The 15,763-nt window shown below is 42.6% G+C and overlaps 1 protein-coding gene across 1 annotated transcript in view; it reads right to left on the reverse strand.

Annotated features, from left to right (window-relative positions):
• The window catches only part of LOC311147154 (phosphatidylinositol 3-kinase regulatory subunit gamma-like), a 57,998-nt gene that overhangs the window by 30,596 nt on the left and 11,639 nt on the right, over positions 1 to 15,763 (reverse strand). The window contains exons 2-3 of the mRNA XM_084183789.1: positions 13,401 to 14,177; positions 2,446 to 2,538 (exon numbers count right to left, since the gene is read on the reverse strand). Coding sequence (XP_084039915.1) covers positions 2,446 to 2,538; positions 13,401 to 13,725 — 418 coding nt within the window. The 5' untranslated portion in view covers positions 13,726 to 14,177. The remainder of the gene's footprint in view (positions 1 to 2,445; positions 2,539 to 13,400; positions 14,178 to 15,763) is intronic.

Below are 15,763 nucleotides of genomic sequence, written 5' to 3' on the forward strand. Positions count from 1 at the left end.
CATATTTTATGACAAATTGTCCTCCACCATTAGAACTGTAATTTAGAGGTAGCTTCGCGAGCCAATGCTAACTAGCATTAGCACAATGACGAAGTCGAGTAGATACGTGAAACTCTACCTTCCTTCATACTGGGCACAGACAAATAAAAACGGTATCCACAAGTTCATCTGACTCTGGGGAAGTACTGTAGATAAAGGGCCTCATTGCCAAAATCCCAAAGTATCCCTTTAAATGGGAATGTAGTAGATGTTTTTCACCATTTTCAAATGAATATTCTGGTGAGCTCCAGCTGTCATTGTCATTCACACTCCTCGTGCCTTGATAGAATAAAAAAAATTATTCTCTTCACAAATGGCAAACTCATCATGCTTATCACATTTCCATGGCTTGACACATGGTAATTGACCCCCCGAATCACAAATATATATTTTTAACCACTAACCTGTCGATAAAAGCTTATGTGAGAAGCTGATCGATCAAGTCAATTGATTACAGCATAATTCTAATAATGTCATATCATTTTCAAACATTCAGTCATTTGTTGATATTGTGCTATCCTTTTTTTAAAAGCAATATGAACTAGAGGAGACAACGGCCTGTGCTTAAACGTTTATTTTATTTTATTCCAGGTCCCTCAGTTAACATTCTGTTACTTTCGTCCCACCCGTCTCTCAAGTAACTCTCCCAGTCTAAGACCCAAGACTAGCTAGCATGATACTTGAGGGGGCTATACCGAAGATCGCCCTATTTGGTAAAAGACCAAGTCCATATTATGGCAAGAACAGCTCAAATAAGCAAAGAGAAACAACAGTCCATCATTACTTTAAGACATGAAGGTCAGTCAATATGGACAATTTCAAGAACTTTGAAAGTTTCTTCAAGTGCAGCAGCAAAAAACATCAAGCGCTATGATGAAACTGGCTCTCATGAGGACCACCACAGGAAGGGAAGACCCAGAGTTACCTCTGCTGCAGAGGATAAGTTCATTAGAGTTACCAGCCTCAGAAATTGCAGCCCAAATAAATGTAACAGACACATCTCAACATCAACTGTTCAGAGGGGACTGTGTGAGAATCAGGCCTTCATGGTCGAATTGCTGCAAAGAAACCACTACTAAAGGACACCAATAAGAAGAAGAGACCTGCTTGGGCCAAGAAACACGAGCAATGGACATTAGACCGCTGGAAATGTGTCCTTTGGTCTGGAGTCCAAATTTGAGATTTTTGGTTCCAACCGCCGTGGCTTTGTGAGACGCGGTGTAGGTGAACGGATGATCTCTGCATGTGTATTTCCCACCGTAAAGCATGGAGGAGGTGGGGTGATGGTGCTTTGCTGGTGACACTCTGATTTATTTAGAATTCAAGGCACACTTAACCAGCCTGGCTACCACAGCATTCTGCAGCGATACACCATCCCGTCTGGTTTGGGTTAGTGGGATTATCATTTGTTTTTCAACAGGACAATGACCCAACACACCTCCAGGCTGTGTAAGGGCTATTTTACCAAGAAGGAGAGTGATGGAGTGCTGCATCAGATGACCTGGCCTCCACAAGCACCCGACCTCAACCCAATTGAGATGGTTTGGGATGAGTCAGACCGCAGAGTGAAGGAATAGCAGCCAACAAGTGCTCAGCATATGTGGGAACTCCTTCAAGACTGTTGGAAAAGCATTCCAGGTGAAGCTGGTTGAGAGAATGCCAAGAGTGTGCAAAGCTGTCATCAAGGCAAAGGGTGGCTATTTGAAGAATCTCAAATTTATTTTTCAATTTCTTTAACACTTTTTTGGTTACTACATGATTCCATATGTGTTATTTCATAGTTTTGATGTCTTCACTATTATTCTACAATGTAGGAAATAGTAAAAATAAAGAAAAACCCTGGAATGAGTCGGGGTGTCCATACTTTTGACTGGTACTGTACATCGCTAAAAACATGTTCTGTAGATAACTTGGCAAAACATGGTCGGCACTGGGCTGTTTTTTTTACAGGGAGCTCGTACTCCGCATTAGGAACGTGCTGACTTCACTACATCCTTCTAGCTTCTGTATCATCTGAGAAAATGGGCGTGCTAATTCGCCCCGCGTTACTTTTGTCCCGGCTCTCCCCTATGCGCGCTGAAACTGTGAATGAAGACCTCCTCCCGAGTCTAGTTGGTAATGCATCACTCCATGATACCATGAGCACACAGGTGAGAATAAATCAAACTATCAGGGACAAATAAACACTACAGTGTAGCTGTATAGTGCAGTCTGTGGAGGTATGAGACAGGTTTTGGACTAATGGAATAATGGAATAATACCGGAGTAATGTCATGCATTACCATTGTACCTCTCCTCTGAATGGCGACTACTAGTTTACCCCTGTATATTTACTGTGTATGTATGTTTATGTTTGCGTTGCATTGCATTGCATTGCATTGCATTGTGTTGTGTGTGAGTGCGTACCTTTCTTCTCAATGGCCTCCACTAGGTTCACCAGGGTAGGGGGAGCAGTTTCTGGCGGCGTGAACTGCTCGGTCAAATCCAGAAGAGAAACAGCTGAAACAACACAAACCATGGTTATATTTTCTGGCAAGACTTTAAAAATGGGACTCCAGAAGGCCTCCATTGACAGAGAGCTGCACAACCAGACTATCACTTGTCCTTTAAAATGTGAATGCATGTGCTTTTCATTTGATATTTGCTCAAGGAAGACCACATATCCCATAAACAGCAGTTGGAGGCAGCCAAAAACACTATTGTCTAGACTCCAGAGACTGAGTCCCTATACATTACATTTACATTGTTCAAAAATAGAAATAATCCTAGAGAAGGAATGTACCATTCAGAAAGGAAAGGGGCTTAGTGAACAGATAGACGACACACAACCAGAGCCAGCCGGCCTGTTGAGGGACAAAAACTTTTCACCTCACCACAACTATCCCATACAGTAAATCAAACATATTTTCAGTCACAGAGGGAGAGAGAGAAAGAGAGTGAGAGATAGAGGGAGACACAGAGAGAGGGCGAGAGAGTGAGGGGCAACAGAGAGCGAGGGAGCGACTGGCAAAAGAGAGAAACAAAAGAGATCCCATTTCCCTTCTCTCTCCTCGCTCTCCTTTTTCCACCCCTCCAGTCATTTCTCTGCGCTTGTTTCGCCTTGGCCCTTTGCGTGAGTGGAGCACAATAAAAGGATTTAATAAGAAATCCTGAACAAGCAAAAGCCCTGTGGCCGGCTGCCAGGGCCTCCTTTTCGGGCCCACCGCACCCGAGGCCAGAGCTTGGCAGCCTCCTGCTCCTGGCAGTGCACGGCTGAACCGCGGCTGATTATTCATTTGGGGAGTTCAGACGAAAGCGCAGCGTCAGCACATTCTGCCTCTCTCTCGTTCTCTCCCTCTATCCGTTGCACGTTAAACATGGAAACTGATTTTTCGGAGTGATGAGCGTTGATTTTCACAGGGGCGGACTTAGCAATTTCAAAATGCCATTCAGGAGACCCTCCCCTGCACAATATAATGTTTTTATTTAATGTATGTTTTTAATTTCTGTAACTATAAAATATATAGGCCATGTAAACAACTTTGCCCCAACTTTGCCCCATTTCAATTGACTCCTCAGAAAAATAGCAAAGCCCACCCATGCATGGTAGGTCTCTAGCAGCAATTGCTCAGTTGTCATAATGTTTTTTTCCACCAATAGGTATTCTCGTATCTGGTAAGGAAAGAGTTAAAAACCTGTCTGCTCTTTAATAACTTAAAAGAAAGGAAATCAATTATCTATCGATAAATACAGACTATGCAAGTCATACTAAAATCAAGAAGTTCTTCTTTTTAACAGCATAGTACAGTGATTATTCAATTAAACAGGCCTGAAGGCAATCCACAGACATGCAGTCTAGCATGGAACTAATATGCACTTGGGGATGGGGTGGGCCGCAGCCAATAAAATAGGGAAATCAAATCCAATAGGCAAATAAAAAATATAGACTACAAAACCACAAAACAAATGTATTCCAATATTTTGGAGGTGGGTGGCAGGAGAATCAAATGCCATATACTCCTCCAGAAGAATAACTCTACCACGCTCAGAGTCGCTTGGGTTTTTGTGCAAAGGATGGGGGGGGGGGGAGCTGTGGCCCTGGAGTCATCTTTGGGTTTTTGGAGAGAGCACCAACTCATCATTACTCAATTAGAACCACCTCGGCGGTCTGTGTGCTGGCAGGCAGGCCTGCGACTCAACATGTCCTGGAGAGAGAGGCAAATGGAGAGAGAGCAGAGACAGACAGAGACAGAAAGAACAGAGATGGAGGGAGGAGAGAAAGAAGGAGAGAGAGGGCGAGGGGGAGAGAGAGCAGTATAATCATGTGATAACAGAAACCAGCTTTATTCACGCTGGGATGGGCCGTCTGTATGGAAGTTTAAAGGTCTGCTCTGGTTAGGGCTGTGGTGGTCATGAAATTCTGTCAACCGGTGATTGTCAAGCAAATAACTACCGGTCTCACGGTAATTTACAGTTAATTAACAAACACATTTAGCATCTCCTGGCTTCCACGCATCGCTTACAAGCCACTGATGTCTAATAAATCAATGTAATATAGCCTACACCATCACAATAAATCCATATTTTATTTTAGACCGGTCTAAAGAAACAAGATATGAAGAAAATGCAGTCTATTTCAGAAGAACAGAATAGCATACTCAAATAAAATACATTTTTATTTGTCACATACACGTGTTTAGCAGATGTTATAGCGGGTGTAGCGAAATGCTTGTGCTTCTAGCTCCGACAGTGCAGTAATATCTAACAAGTAATATCTAACAACTTGTGACTCCCGAGTGGCGCAGTGGTCTAAGGTACTGCTAGCTGTGCCACTAGAGATCCTGGTTCGAATCCAGGCTTTGTCGTAGCCGGCCGCGACCGGGAGACCCATGGGGCGGTGCACAATTGGCCCAGCGTCGTCCAGGGTAGGGGAGGGAATGGCCGGCAGGGATGTAGCTCAGTTGGAGCATGGCATTTGCAACGCCAGGGTTGTGGGTTCGATTCCCACAACCCTGGCCAGTATGAAAAAAATAATAAAAAATTGTATGACTTCACTAACTGTAAGCCGCTCTGGATAAGAGCGTCTGCTAAATGACTAAAATGTAAATGTAACTTCACAACATATACAGTGGGGAGAACAAGTATTTTGCAGATTTTCCTACTTACAAAGCATGTCTGTAATTTTTATCATAGGTATACTTCAACTGTGAGAGACGGAATCCAAAACAAAAATCCAGAAAATCACATTGTATGATTTGTATGTAATTAATTTGCTTTTTATTGCATAACATAAGTATTTGATCACCTACCAACCAGTAACAATTCCGGCTCTCGCAGACCTGTTAGTTTTTCTTTAAGAAGCTCTCCTGTTCTCCACTCATTACCTGTATTAACTGCACCTGTTTGAACTCGTTACCTGTATAAAACACACGGCCAAGGCAAGAATGGAGTGGCTCAAGAAGAAGCACATTAAGGTCCTGGAGTGGCCTAGCCAGTCTCCAGACCTTAATCCCATAGAAAATCTGTGGAGGGAGCTGAAGGTTCGAGTTGCCAAACGTCAGCCTCGAAACCTTAATGACTTGGAGAAGATCTGTAAAGAGGAGTGGGACAAAATCCCTCCTGAGATGTGTGCAAACCTGGTGGCCACCAAGTACTAAGTCATGTTTTGCAGAGGGGTCAAATACTTATTTCCCTCATTAAAATGCATATCAATTTATAACATTTTTGACATGCATTTTTCTGGATTTTTTTGTTGTTATTCTGTCTCTCACTGTTCAAATAAACCTACCATTAAGATTATAGACTGATCATGTCTTTGTCAGTGGGCAAATGTACAAAATCAGCAGGGGATCAAATACTTTTTCCCCCTCACTGTACATAGACATGGAATCACTGGCCACTTTAATAATGGAACACTAGTCACTTTAATAATGTCTACATACAGCTTTACTCATCTCATATGTACAGTTGAAGTCAGATGTTTACATACACCTTAGCCAAATACATTTAAACTCAGTTTTTCACAATCCCTGACATTTAATCCTAGTAAAAATTCCCTGTTTTAGGTCAGTTAGGATCACCACTTTATTTTAAGAATGTGAAAAGTCAGAATAATTGTAGAGAGAATTATTTATTTCAGCTTTGATTTCTTTCATCACATTCCCAGTGGGTCAGAAGTTTACATACACTCAATTAGTATTTGGTAGCATTGCTTTTAAATTGTTTAACTTGGGTCAAACGTTTCGGGTAGCCTTCCACAAGCTTCCCACAATAAATTGGGTGAATTTTGGCCCATTCCTCCTGACAGAGCTGGTGTAACTGAGTCAGGTTTGTACGCCTCCTTGCTCGCACACGCTTTTTCAGTTCTGCCCACAAATGTTCTATAGGATTGTGGTCAGGGCTTTGTGATGGCCACTCCAATACCTTGACTTTGTTGTCCTTAAGCCATTTTGCCACAACTTTGGAAGTATGCTCGGGGTCATTGTCCATTTGGAAGACCAATTTGCGACCAAGCTTTAACTTCCTGACTGATGTCTTGAGATGTTGCTTCAATATATCCACATCATTTTCCTTCCTCATGATGCTATCTATTTTGTGAAGTACACCAGTCCCTCCTGCAGCAAAGCACCCCCACAGCATGATGCTGCCACCCCCGTGCTTCACGGTTGGGATGGTGTTCTTCGGCTTGCAAGGAGCCCCCTTTTTCCTCCAAACATAACGATGGTCATTATGGCCAAACAGTTCTATTTTTGTTTAATCAGACCAGAAGACATTTCTCCAAAAAGTTTGATCTTTGTCCCCATGTGCAGTTGCAAACCGTAGTCTGGCTTTTTTACGGCGGTTTTGGAGCAGTGGCTTCTTCCTTGCTGAGCGGCCTTTCAGGTTATGTCGATATAAGACTCATTTTACTGTGGATATAGATAGTTTTGTACCTGTTTCCTCCAGCATCTTCACAAGGTCCTTTGCTGTTGTTCTGGGATTGATTTGCACTATTCGCACCAAAGTACGTTCATCTCTAGGAGACAGAATGCGTCTCCTTCCTGAGCGGTATGACGGCTGCGTGGTCCCATGGTGTTTATACTTGCGTACTATTGTTTGTACAGATGAACGTGTTACCTTCAGGCATTTGGAAATTGCTCCCAGGGATGAACCAGACTTGTGGATGCCTACAATTTCTTTGAGGTCTTGGCTGGTTTCTTTTGATTTTCCCATGATGTCAAGCAAATAGGCACTGGGTTTGCAGGTAGGCCTTGAAATACATCCACAGGTACACCTCCAATTGACTCAAATGATGTCAATTAACCAGAAGCTAATCATCAGAAGCTTCTAAAGCCATGACATCATTTTCTGGAATTTTCCAAGCTGTTTAAAAGGCACATTCAACTTAGTGTATGTAAACCTCTGACCCACTGGAATTGTGATACAGTGAATTATAAGTGAAATAATCTGTCTGTAAACAAATGTTGGAAAAACTACTTGTGTCATGCACAAAGTAAATGGCCCAACCGACTTGTCAAAACTATAGTTTGTTAACAAGACATTTGTGGAGTGGTTGAAACACAAGTTTTAATGACTCCAACCTAAGTGTATGTAAACTTCTGACTTCAACTGTATATACTGTATTCTATTCTACTGTAATTTAGTCAATGCCACTCTGAATTTGCTTGTCCTAATATTTATATATTTCTTAATTCCATACTTTTAGATTTGTGTATTGTTTTGAATTGTTCGATACTACTGCACTGTTGGAGCTAGGAACACCAGCATTTCGCTACACCCGCAATAACATCTGCTAAATATGTGTATGTGACCAATAAAATTTGATTTGAATATAATAATTATTAATAATTCCCTTCTCCCGGCTGCATGCCAAAGCACCTCTCACGCACATGGCTCTCTGTCACGTGATTGGGTCTTTCTCACGGGCTACAAGTGAAGACAGGCACATCGGGGACGCAACTGCGCGCGTCCTTACCCAATTCCGAGGCGCATATTGAAGATATTGGAAGAACTGTCCACATTTACTTTTTGTCAGCTAACAAGATGAGTAGGCCTAACGAACAGCAATACGCCATCCCATCTGGTTTGAGCTTAGTGGGACTATCATTTGTTTTTCAACAGGACAATGACCCAACACACCTCCAGGCTGTGTAAGGGCTAGTTGATCAAGGAGGAGAGTGATGGAGTGCTGCATCAGAGGACCTGGCCTCCACAATCACCCGACCTCAACCCAATTGAGATGGTTTGGGATGAGGTGGACCGCAGAGTGAAGGAAAAGCAGCCAACAAGTGCTCAGCATATGTGGGAACTCCTTCAAGACTGTTGGAAAATCATTCCAGGTGAAGCTGGTTGAGAGAATGCCAAGAGTGTGCAAAGCTGTCATCAAGGCAAAGGGTCGCTATTTAAAGAATCTCAAATATAAAACAGATTTTGATTTGTTTAACACTTCTTTGGTTACTACATGATTCCATATGTGATATTTCATTATTTTGATGTCTTCACTATTATTCTACAATGTAGAAAATAGTAAAAATTAAAAACCCTGGAATGAGTAGGTGTGTACAAACTTTTGACTGGTACTGTAATAGTGAGATTATTGAGCAACAACTCTACATTTGTTTACCATCTTCTCACAGTGGTTTGTGAAAGGCAGACGGGATCACAGCCGAAGCAGATTGGATAAGGCCTTGCTTTTTGAAGTCTGTGTAAGACAAGGCTAGTTCTCCCACATTCTCTTCTCCTCCCTACCGCTCTTTTGGTCTCCCTCTCACGGTCTCAACTCATGAGGGCTTTCAAGCCAGTCAGCAGAGTATATTTTCATGCAGTGAAATGGAGATTCATTCACAAGATAGCATTGGTCGGATTAAACATTTTGAGAATTTCTTCACATCCCTAGCCTAGGCAAACAGGCTACACTGCCTGCCTTCCAGGGCCTAGCTGGCTTGGGCATATAGATATATTATATATTTATTATATTTACATTTCTTCCTTTAGAACACTATTACAGGTGGCGCCCATGTCATTTGCCTGGTATGACCTGCAGTCGTTGTGACAGCAATGTATTACCTTGGCCTCCTCCCCCCCCCAACAGTTTGTGCATATATTATGATGAAATTATGATGAAATTATTTTAGCATTGGCCATTGTAATATGAATTGTGCAATCAAAACACCATTCAAGTTATATATTTTTGACAACTATTTTTCATCGTTTGTATATTTTGTAAATGCAACCTCTGGATCCAGTCTTCTCATCACCTGCACTGTAAAATAAGTTCCACCTATTTTTTGCACCCGAAACCTCTGACTCCACACCAACTAAATAGGCTGCTGGGTCCTCTATCTTACCACCTAGCTACTGCAGGCTAACGTTAGCATTGTACTATACACCAAAACAATGGGGTTCAAGGTTACCCATTGTCTGAATTGCTTGGCAAACATTTTCTCTGGATCCTCCTTATAAATCTTTTCAATAGTTGCTAAAATAATGTGCCACAGGTAGAAAACATATGGATTGTCTTTTAAAAGTCACGTCTGAATTACGCACCTAAAAAAACGTATCCTATTCCCCATTCTACCCATCAAAGAATGCATCTGTTATCTGCACAATACATTATGCAATGTAGAACAAGGCAGGAGATTTGTAAAACATGTTCCACAGGTCATATATCCTGCTAATGTTGCGTTGGCAGTTCTGTGATGTAATGCAGTAGTCCTGCTCATATTACATGGGCTACATCTGTAGTTCTGAACAGTGCATCCCAGCAATGTAGACAGGCCCTGTATTAAGTACCATATCACCCTCGAGTCAAAATGTGCTTCAGACCCAGATTACATTGATGCGGCCCAGTCTGAGGGGGCCAGGCCACTCCGAAGTTATAAAGCTCAGTACTTACATTGCATTGGATTGCTTGATCACTCTGTGTTTAGACTTTTTTATTTTACCCCCAAAAATCAGTGATTTTTACTGGGGCACCAAAAAACGAGCCGAGCAGAAATGAATCCACAAGTGGCTGCCCACAGTTTTCCAATCACAAAGAAATGTGTAGCCCAAACAAAACAAAATATATTCACAAAGCAATACATATAGTCATAAAAGCAAGCGCAGCTCCAGCTGGTTCCTATATATCTGCTACCGGAGACTGGGGAGGCATAGCTCCCCTTCTCTTCATTGGATTCTTTGAAAACTGGTTCCTGGTAAGGGGCAGGGAGCAGAGAGAAAAGGCCTATCCTTTCTGAGAACTGGGGCGGGTGGATAGTTTATAGCTGCCTGGAGACAGTATCAGAAGAGTATGTGAACCAGGGGGATGAGGAGGAGGAGTTTGCAAAAATGCCAAGCCATGGTTCACTTCAGCAGGCAGTAAAAGTGAGGCCAGGGAGAAGAAGAAGGAGCACAAAAAGCCTCCCTCCTCACGAGTGACGCTTAGTTTTAATGTCAAAGGAGAACTGTTGGGACTTTAGCCTGATTTTGATTTAAAATCTGGTGTAATTCCCCAAAGTGCCTGGGTTTCTCTGGCAAATAACAGATTGATGGGAATGGAAGCATCTGTAAAAGCTATCTGAAAATATTATACCTACTTGTCTCTTTTCAAACTAGCAGGACCAAAGTTTAGAGCGAATCTGAAAAACATTTGAATAAGCCATTTTATTCTAAGTTAAGTTTCCCTGTGAAAAGTAAGGAAGAAACTAGTTCTCATTACATATGCCTACACTGAGCATTCTACAATACTAATACAAAATCAAAACAAAGTCATGTTCAAATGCATGAACAAAATCAGTCCATTGGATAAAGTTAGGTTTGCCATTTTAACATACCATGCATATCAATTCAACCAAATATTAAGGCCAAATGTTAAATCTGTAAAAAATAAAAAATGTAGGCTACACTCACACGGTCAGTCTATTCACACAACAACTAGGGCCTCAATTTCTTGAGGGAGATAGAAAAATGATAGCTGTAAAATCTGGGCCTACCCATTCCTAATCTACAATGCACTATAGGTGCTGGGTCAAGTCAACCCCCTGCTCCCTCCTCCCGGCCCCACTGTCTCTCTTGGCAGAGCATTTGGCACGTCTCCCACACTCTATCCAAATCAGAGAGACCTCTGCTGCCCAACATCAACTCTGAGGAGCCCCCCCATCCTAGTCTGGCCTAGGCCACACGTTCACTTAAACTCTAGCACTGGTTCTTTCCAGGTAAAACAATCATCATGTTCCTATCCAGGTAGTATAATCAAGGCTTTCAGAATTCCAGTTAGAATGTATTGAAAGCCAAATTAGTTTGTAGCAGGCCTGTGCTCAGGCTTAATAGGCCTGCTTACCAAATGAGTCAACATGAATTACAATGAGCCACTTTATAAGTGATGAACTACAGGTAATTCAAAGTTAATAATGTGTTGGGAGAAGGTGCTTAGCTTACCTGTCACTAAAGGGCAGAATGGAGCTTTAGGGAACATTACTTTTGACAGAAGAGGAATGTGTATTTTCAACCAAATACAACTCACATAAATGACCAGATATATAATTGTGTATCCATTTTGGCCCGATGAACCACTGGCCTTCCAAAAAAGGAAGCCATATATGAGATCTTAGGGCTGAATGCGAGGGAGTGAGAGAACTAGGAGTACAGAAGAAGGCCAAAGCAAAGGGTATATTTGAGTTGGGGAGCGCCACAGTAAAAATACCTCATGAATTAATCATCCATATATTTATGCAGTTATATAGTAGTTCAGAGATTAAAAGATCGGACAGGTTATCGCATGGTGAAATAATGTGATTGTCAGGAAATACTATCTGACTTATTCATAATAAATTAAACTGGAACATTTCTCTACTCAGGGGTAACCCATTAGAAATGCAGCAAAGTAAATCCATAATTTACCTCTCACAAGTTCAGTTCCTAAATTCCTTAATAACCTCTCATATGTGTACAGGGAGTTTAGTAACATCTGTAATATGTGCACCTAATGTGCAGCACACAGTAATGAGCTCTTGGACAACCTTGTACAACACGGTTGAATGCAACTCACCCCTATCCTTTGCAGGAGAGTTGAATGGAGGGTCAACGCAATAATATATACGAGACGTTGAAGAAAACCTGACCAAGAGAGTCAGGTCAGTAACTGGATTAGGTTGAAATTAGAATTTGCTTAGTTGTGTTTGGAATGAGAGAGGTTTATGACAGCTCTTTAGTCTTTAGGGAAGATTAGAAGGGTCAGTCTGCGGTCAGAGCAAACCGTGAAAGCCTTGGACAAAACAATAAGCCAAGAGCAGCTCAATTAAGACCAATATTATTAGTAGTCAAAACTAACACTTTCTAGCAAATATGGGCTTCGCATTCAAGGATTTATGTTCTCTTCAAACACAACACCGCTGGAGATAGTTTTTCATTAAAATGTTACAGTGTCATCGCTATTTTGAGAGGAATGCACAACTCTCCTCAACGTTGAAGGGCATCATCATTGGAGTATTAATAAACATCTCAAAAATCATTATTTTTTTGAAAAGGAAATAGTAAAACTATAATGCTGGTGACATATCTCTGCAGAGACAATCAATCAATAAACAGAATATAAAAATCTATAGTGAAATACACAGTTATATAGAGCGTATACACTGAGTGTACCAAACATTAAGAACACCTGCTCTTTCCATGATATAGACTGACCAGGTGATTCCAGGTGAAAGCTATGATCCCTTAATGATGTCACTTATTCAATTCACTTCAATCAGTGTAGATGAAGGGGAGGAGACAAGTTAAAGAAGGATTTTTAAGTCTTGAGACATGGATTGTGTATGTGTGCCATTCAGAGGGTAAATGGGCAAGACAAAATATGTAAGTGCCTTTGAACGGGGTATGGTAGTACGTGCCAGGCGCACCGGTTTGTGTCAAGAACTGCAATGCTGCTGCATTTTTCATGCTCAACCGTTTCCCGTGTGTATCAATAATGGTATTGTTGTCTCTACCTTCTTGCCTTTGTGCTGTTGTCTGTGCCCAATAATGTTTCTACCATGTTTTGTGCTGCTGCCATGTTGTGTTGCTACCATGCTGTGTTGTCATATGTTGCCGCCATGCTATGTTGTTGTCTGAGGTCTCTCTTTATGAAGTGTTGTGGTGTCTCTTGTCGTGATGTGTGTTTTGTCCTATCCCAGCCCCCGTCCCCGCAGGAGGCCTTTTGCCTTTTGGTAGACCATCATTGTAAATAATAATTTGTTCTTAACTGACTTGCCTAGTTAAATAAAGGTTTAAAAATATATAAATATAATAAATTGACACAACTGTGGGAAGCATTGGAGTCAACATGGGCCAGCACGCCGGTGAAATGCTTTCGGCACCTTGTAGAGAGTCCATGCTCTTGTAGAGTTCCTAATTTTGTGTCTTACCTTGCTGTGACAGTGGCAGCTCGGGCCCCGGGGCTGCTGGGAGGATTCTTTGGGAGCGAGGCTGACTGGATGGCGGTGACATCCTCACGTGGGCCACAAACTGAACGTATGTCCCCGGGAAGTCCCCCCTCTGTTTGGTGCGCTCGTTGAAGCCCAGCAGCCAGCCTAGGAGCTCGGGACGCTCCTCGTCCCCCTCCTTGAAGTTCAGGGAGAGCAGGGAGGCCTTGCTGACGGTCAGAATGTCCCCGGGCTGCAGGTCAACATCTTCCTCCAAGTCCTTGGTGTAGACGTAGAGGGCACGGTACTGGAAACCCTCGACCGCCATTTTGAGAAACCGAGAAAAGCTGCCGAAGACACAGAGGATGCGAAAGTCGGCCCAATGCTACGGCAACCCAGAAATGGACAGGCAGTAGAGGGGGATGAGTAGTGGCCGTTTAGAACTATCAACCGAAGCTAAGAAGCATTGCTAAAATGGCAGAGTCTATGGAGGAAGGTAGGTAGGGTGCTGCTGCCTCAGAGCAGGCCGGTGTGGGCGCAGTGGAGCACTTTCCTCAGCTTGATACCCCGGTTTAACCAAATGATGGAACAGAGGGACAGCGTTGGCAACATACTCCTTCAAGTGGCAAAAACTAGCTGGACAGGCGCTAAACCTAACTGAGGCCCTGCGTTGGTCTCTTCAGTCTACCTGTGTTGTCTGTTGGGGTGGATGGGGTCAGATTTGGACAGTCTAATAGTCCTTGATAGTTTCAGGCTCCTCACGTTCTGGACAGTGACAACCTACAGTGCACAGAGAAAAGAAAAAGAGAAAAACACGTGGGTTTAAGGGAAAAATACATAGATAATGTAAAAATAAAGTTCAATTTAAGACATTTTTTTGTCCATTAAAATAACATCAAATTGATCTGAAATACAGTGTAGTCATTGTTAATGTTGTAAATGGCTATTGTAGCTGGAAACGGCTGATTTTTTATGGAATATCTACATAGGCGTACAGAGGCCCATTATCAGCAACCATCAGTCCTGTGTTCCAATGGCACGTTGTGTTTGCTAATTCAAGTTTATCATTTCAAAAGGCAAATTGATCATTAGAAAACCCTTTTGCAATTATGTTAGCACAGCTGAAAACTGTTGTGCTGATTAAAGAAGCAATAAAACTGGCCTTCTTGAGACTAGTTGAGTATCTGGAGCATCAACTGTAGCTTTTCTATGCGAGAAATTGCGAGAAATTGCCAAGAAACTGAAGATCTCGTACAACGCTGTGTACTACTCCCTTCACAGAACAGTGAAAACTGTCTCTAACCAGAATAGAAAGAGGAGTGGGAGGCCCCGGTGCACAACTGAGCAAGAGGACAAATACATTAGTGTCTAGTTTGAGAAACAGGCGCCTCACAGGTCCTCAACTGGCAGCTTCATTAAATAGTACCAGCAAAACACCAGTCTTAACGTCAACAGTGAAGAGGCGACTCCGGGATGCTGACCTTCTAGGCAGAGTTGCTCGTCCTCAAAAGTAATATTAATCAAAAAAATAACTATTGACCATGCCAAAAGAGTTGAAAAGGAAAGTTTTGAGTGAGGAAAAGAAGGGTTCAATTCTGGCTTTACTGGCAAAAGGATACAGTGAGCGTCAGGTTGCTTCCATCCTTAAAATTTCAAAGACGGCGGTTCATAAGAACAAGGTCAAGCAGCAGACATTGGGGACAACAAAGCTACAGACCGGCAGAGGGCGAAAACCACTCTACTGAACAGGATGACCGCCAACTCATTCACATGTCACTCAACAACCATAGGATGACATCAAGTGACCTACAAAAAGAATGGCAAACGGCAGCTGGGGTGAAGTGCACGGCGAGGACGGTTCGAAACAGGCTCCTAGGAGCAGGGCTGAAGTCGTGCAAAGCTAGAAAAAAGCCCTTCATCAATGAGAAGCAAAGAAGAGCCAGGCTGAGGTTTGCAAATGACCATAAGGATTGGACCGTAGAGTCCTGGAGTAAGGTCATCTTTTCTGATGAGTCCAATTTTCAGCTTTGCCCAACACCTGGTCGTCTAATGGTTAGACGGAGACCTGGAGAGGCCTACAAGCCACAGTGTCTCACACCCACAGTGACATTTGGTGGAGGATCGGTGATGATCTGGGGGTGCTTCAGCAAGGCTGGAATCGGGCAGATTTGTCTTTGTGAAGGACGCATGAATCAAGCCACGTACAAGGTTGTCCTGGAAGAAAACTTGCTTCCTTTTGCTCTGACATTGTTCCCCAACTCTGAGGATTGGTTTTTCCAGCAGGACAATGCGCCATGCCACACAGCCAGGTCAATCAAGGTGTGGATGGAGGACCACCAGATCAAGACCCTGTCATGGCCAGCCCT

Source organism: Coregonus lavaretus (assembly GCF_964263955.1).
Source record: "Coregonus lavaretus genome assembly, chromosome: 19".
Lineage (NCBI taxonomy): Eukaryota > Metazoa > Chordata > Actinopteri > Salmoniformes > Salmonidae > Coregonus > Coregonus lavaretus.